General features: G+C 38.8%; 1 protein-coding gene across 3 annotated transcripts in view; it reads left to right on the forward strand.

Moving 5' to 3' along the window:
• ARHGEF7 (Rho guanine nucleotide exchange factor 7) overlaps positions 1-6,065 on the forward strand; it is a 264,001-nt gene that overhangs the window by 123,856 nt on the left and 134,080 nt on the right. For all 3 annotated transcript variants that reach the window (XR_002098888.1, XM_019524331.1, XM_019524330.1), the window contains exon 6: positions 3,516-3,604. Coding sequence is in view for 2 of the 3 variants with exons in the window: in XM_019524331.1 (XP_019379876.1) it covers positions 3,516-3,604 (89 nt within the window). In the remaining variant the exon portion in view is untranslated. The remainder of the gene's footprint in view (positions 1-3,515; positions 3,605-6,065) is intronic.

A 6,065-nucleotide genomic window follows, 5' to 3' on the forward strand; every position in this document is an offset into this window, starting at 1 on the left:
TTTTTTTTTTTTTTTTCTCTCCTAGAACTTAAACTATAGTGTAGCAACCAGTGACCTCTTTCCAGTACTGACATCAACTCTTGGTGATTGTATTGTGTTAGTTTAGGTGAATTGTCTGTTCTTGTTGTTTCCTAATATGTAATGCCTACTTTACATGTATATAAATGAATTGCTCTTCATAATGTTGATTAAAATGCTTTGATATTGTTTCCTGTAATATGATGCAGTAAAATTCTGGGTTTAAGACTGTTTATGCCTAGAAAACAATTCTATCTTTATAGGTGTTTAAGACCAGAAGTGACCTTCTGGAGATGTGAGGTCATTAGTAGGCATTGTATTAGTAGTCAGTGACTTTAATAAAAGGTGGTGTATGTTCTGTTCTTCTCAACAAATATCATCATACATTGGGGGCAGGTGATTATTTCAGGTGGAGGGCTGCTTACTGAGTTTGGCAAGTCATCGAGGGTTGCATGACAGACAGGCAGGGGCAGATAATTTTCTAAATTTTTTTAGGGGCCCCTTGGACTGGATAGAATGGCCTGGCAGGCTGCATCTGGCCCACAGGCCATATTTTGCCCACCCCTGTCATACATGCATGTGTATGTGTCTATTGTTGTTACCCACTCCAATACCTAAAGTTCTTCATCTATATAAAATTTTTCCATTATAAGATCCTGCCTTTAGTTTTTTTTATAACTGCATTTGGCTATAGTGGCTTATTTTGAGGATCTGCTGCTTGCTGAATTTTATTAGAAAATTTAAGCTAGGGAAAATTACGATGCAGGGAGATTAAATTAAATCTGCCTTACCACAGATAATCATTAACTCCAAGACAAAGTTGTCATTTTAAAATTGATCAAAACTGATGTCAGTCCAAATGATACAAAGTCCCTGTGAAGTACTGTGACTCTCACCTTTGTGTTCTCTTAATACTGAGGTTGTTTATCTTTAGGCAGCTTTAATACATTAGCTATTGTCAAGCCCCACAGGATCAAAACTAAAACTTGACATTTGGTGCAGTATGGCTTCTCTCTTTCTCCTTTCTACTCCCTCCCCCCACTCCTTAGACATTTCCTCTAGACTGAAAGTGTGATAGGGATTAACTTGAGAGCCCCTCCATCATAGGTGGGACCCTCTTCTGAGGGGGTTCACTGTTGAACTTGCTAAGCATGACTTCATATATAGCATGGTGCAGAATGGTTGCAGGACACCTTGGGGGCTTATTTCAAATGCTTAAAAAATGAAAATAGCCAGAGGCAACAGGTAGACTGGAAACTTTAATTACACATTCATTTTGACTGAGCAGATGAGTTTGTTTTTAAATAGAGAAGCACCAAAATTTTCAATAGGAGTATTTTGATATGGCTGCAGTTCATGTCTGACAATCTGTCATTTCACTATGTGATATAAATAATCAAAGTACTTGTTTGGAGTCTGCATACTGAATTTTTTCAATATAAAAGAGAGAGTAATGTTCAGATGAATAAAGGCTTTTTATAGAATAATGGACAGTTGCCAAAAGCATGTTCTCATTCAGCTGTGTTAAGCTGTGTAAGAGGTCAGGAGGAAATGGTACACTACGCATCTCTCATCTTCTTATAAAAAGCTGCACTCTTAAGAGTACTTAGAATTATTTCAGTCTTGTGGTGTTTTAAATTAGAGGAATGATTGAAAAGGGGTGTTGGGCATGGGTGTTCTGTGTGTGTATAGGCAGCATTGAGACTTGTTTATGAAGGGTAGGTCTGTACTTCCAAAGAATGGCAGTAGGGAACACTGTAAGCCTACCTGCATGATACGCTACACCCCCAAATTATTGCTGTTTTAGTGTGGCAGCAGGTGCACAACCGTACACTTATTGTTTCAGAAATTTGTTAATTTATTGTCTCATGCACAGAACTACACTAAGGTCCCTGACAGACCTTACACTTATGACAGAATTCATGTGTTAATTGTGCCGTACACGGCAAAATGCCACACCTTTAGCCAATTTATGGCACTGTAAAATGTCAGACCAGCCACAAAGATGTTCTACATATAATGTAGAGCAGCTTTGTGGCTGGTTTGTATGGCATCTTAAATTGAACATGTAGCGTGCCACTTCCTTTGCTGACAGTAGCTAATTGCCAGCATTTGCAATTTGGGCTGTCCCTGCCTGGTTGGAGATCCTGGGGTAATCAGCTGACTGTCAGCATGCAGATGAGTCCTGAGCTGGGGCTGCCCAGGGATTAGGAAGTTTGTGTGTACGTGGTGCTGCTGGCCAACATGATCCCAGGTGTGCGTGGGGCTGCCAGCCAACACGATTCCTCCATGTTGCTTTTGCAGGCCTTTCATATGGGGTTCTCAGTGGGCAGGCCAATGATGTCTGGCTTTGAATTTGCCAGTCTGGGGAGGTGGAGCCTGTTGGCCCCCACTGAATGGCACCTATAGACTTGTGCACCCAGCAGCCCCATGCAGGGCTACACTATGTAGCTGTCAACTTGCTGGTGCAGTGAAGACCTGGGTCACAATCCTATGCTGGCAAGTTGAAGAAGCTCATTTGGGATCTGATCCCCAAAATCATGTATCCTGCCATGTGTGTGGCATGGTAGAAGGCATGATTGTTGGGTTCCAGGGTCAGAGCTCGTTGTGCCATTAAATTAACAAATGCCTTGGGCACTTGGCAGATGGATTGGATCTGTTTCAGAATGTGGAATAGGCATAACACACTGCAGTGTTCCTTAGCACCACAGTTTAACGGCATAGGTATATCTAAAATGATTCACTGTTGTGTTGCAGGTTCTTAGGATGGTCATTTTAAGTTGTAGATAAGTTTGTAATTCCAGAATGCGAGCTGACACAATTTAACAAAATAGATATAGATATGTTACAGAACTACCTTTTCCAGGGATGAGTATTTTTGTAAAACCCCGTGGAACATATGCATCTATTTGGAGAATTTAACTTGTTCTAAGCTTTACAGACAGCTTTTGATGTATACAATACTGAAGATTTTTTTTACCTTTCCAGAAGAGCAGTGATACCATTGTTTATTTTCCCCCCTGAATTAACATGTACAATTTGTTTTTTCAAGCACAGTTGAGTCAGATTTTTGGTGATGCTAACCTTTATCCATTTAAATTGAGTGAGAGCTAAGTAAGAATATAATTCTTCATTAGAAAATAGTTAATTACTTTTGTTTTAGTGTCTGTCACCTTCTAGAATATTGCAAGCACTTTTATTTTAATTACAGGCTGCCTATGATGTAGTCTTTATTTCTTAAAGAAATTTTGGACAAGTTAATCTTGGTTGAACTCTTGATCACTTTAGGTTAATGGGAGTTTCACAGAGCTAGAATTTTATCTGTTGTGAATGAACAAACCATTTTGACTATGAATACATTTTGATTTGCACAGCTCTGGACATTTCTCAGGGGAGCATAGTCCACTGTATCTCATAAATATCAGAGTGGTTTGGTTTGACCTCTAGTGTTGAACTATGTAATTGCATCCCGTTGACAAAACATTTTTATGTTTCAGAAAAACCAGTCTCCCCCAAATCAGGAACACTAAAGAGTCCTCCCAAAGGTTTTGATACGTCTGCAATTAGCAAAAGCTATTACAATGTGGTGAGTGATCCCTTTCCTTATTTTGAGTTCTAGAACTTCATTAATCCACATATTCCATCTGTACAAATTTGGCAGATTATTACTATTTCCTAGCCAAGAGCTGTGGTGAGGTCTTATTCTTGGAAAATGTAATATAATACATTTTATTAATAAGCTGAACAGTATCAGAATATATGAACAAAGTATGCATCTGTAGTGCATCATGCTTACTTTGTTGATTTGCTACCTTGCAGAAATCAGCAATTTGCAGGTCTCTGTGTCACTGCAAATTAGCAAGGTTCTGCTGTATTCGGAAACAAGTGAGTTTAGGACTGTTTTGTTCTAAATCAAAGAGATTTAAACATCTATATGGAGGAAAAAAAAAACAGTTCTCATCTCCTTCAGCCCACATAACTGGGTAAAGCTGCTGGCACCTCTCATAAATATGTACAGTGGTTTGTTTGAGCCTTCAGAGAAAAGTGCATTCACAGTGTTGGCTTTTTCATATATTCTGTGCATTTATTTAGTAATTGTACCTGATACTTTAGAATTTTTTGAAATATTACTAATTTTAAAATGGCTAGTTGACTTTATTCCCTTTTATTTGTAAGATATGGGTTCCTGCTGAAGTTCTGATACCTTGTTTAATTGTAAACATTAGTGTACCACTTCTAACTGCTGCACTGCAATGGTATCAGCTACAACAAATCTTTTGTTTTTTATGAGGTTTCACTTTTTTTCAGTGAGGCTCCTCTAAAAAGATGTGGTTCTATGTTGTAATATTTTAAAAACAATAATTGTACGTAGCTCAGTGACCTACAACAAGCAACCCTTTCCCCTACAGAGCTTCTGTCAATCTGTAACTTTACCGTGAAAGGTATTTGATGAATTGCATATTGATTCCAGCACTGTCTTGTGAGAATGGAAAAATGTACAATTTCTTCAAATTGCAGGGATTATAGGACAACACTTTTAGACTGTATCCAGCTATAATACATCAATCGTCTTTCTGTTTACTCTTGTAATTATCTTTTAAAATATCCCTCTTTCATGTTTTTTTATTTTTATTTGCTTTTTACCATAAGCTGTTGTGTTTGTCTTTTCCTTATTTTTGTGTGGTTCTTCCCCACCTTCCCTTTTGAAATTTTTAGTTTGACTTTTTATAGTCAAAATAAAATTATATAACCCCCCCCCACATGTAGCAGCCTATACAAAAATTGTGAACATATATAGTCAACTTGTTAAAAAGAAAAAAAAAAGCTTCACACTTACCTCAAGAAATTTAATATGTATCAGTTACATAGAGGTAGACACAGAGTAGGAGGGGTTAGACCCCAGTAAAATTATCTAGTGTTAAAACTAAAGTGACTTCTGCCTCTGGATAGCTGATGCATGTAAAGTGTCATGCAGTAAAAAGCAGCCTTTAGCATTTAAGAGGAATCTGCTTTGGAGAATTGGCGTTAGCAAGTAGAACTGCTGACAGACGTTAATTAAAAGGCACAATGGGATCTAATCCCCAATCACAACAATCACGCCTTCTGTCACGCCACACGTGCATGACAGGATGCATGATTTGGGGATTGGGAATCGCATCCCAATTGTGCCCTATTTACCATTGTAAGGGGAGCCCGTTTCGTGATCCTGAGCTCCCTCTGCATGACAGGTAGAAAGCTTGGATACCCAACAGTCAGCAGTTAATTACCTGGTTCTGACACTGTACAGGGGCTCAAACCGGCCCCCATGCAGTCCCTGAAGCGGATGGACAATCAGTTGATAGTCAGCCATATCGGAACTGCACCAGGGCCAATTCCTGCTGGGCCTTACTTCATGACAATTCTCCAAATTACCTCCCCCCCCTTTTTTTCTTTAATGCTAAAAAGGCTACAATAATGTGTAATATTTTTATGGCTGACTTTTTCCCCCCCTTTTTGTGGCATCATTAATTCCTGAATGTGTGGCTGGGTTAATATTTATGAAATGATTAACAGACTAATTGTATTTTAAGTGTAATATCTGCCAGAGGCGTAGAGCAGATAGTAAAACCAGTAAGTTAAACTACAGCACTGCAGCCCAGTCTTTTGCCACAAATTACCCCAGGACCCTTCCTGACTGCCAGTCCAATCCCTTTCTCCTTACCTGATCTGCTGCTTTGCTTTTTGCTCCATCTCATCTGCTGCTTTGCTGCTTGTCCATTTCTCAGTCTGCTGTGTGCTATGCATGGTCTGCCTGTGCCACTTTTGGCACCTGTGCTACAGGTTGGTCACCCCTGCACTACAGTAAGGTCCATTGCAAAAAATAAAAACAGAATTTTGCAGAATTATGTCCTGAAACTGAGCTTAAAGTGTGCAACTATGTACAAAATTAAAAATGTAAAGCTTGACTGTGTAGCTGTGCCTATTTTATACATATGTTCAGAATAAAATTACTGAATGAAAACTTCCATTGGGTCAAAAACTTTAAAATTCTGAACTCCTAAGACAAC

The sequence above is a fragment of the Gavialis gangeticus genome, unplaced genomic scaffold (assembly GCF_001723915.1).
Source record: "Gavialis gangeticus isolate Ggan-Ray unplaced genomic scaffold, GavGan_comp1, whole genome shotgun sequence".
NCBI classification, from domain to species: Eukaryota; Metazoa; Chordata; order Crocodylia; family Gavialidae; genus Gavialis; species Gavialis gangeticus.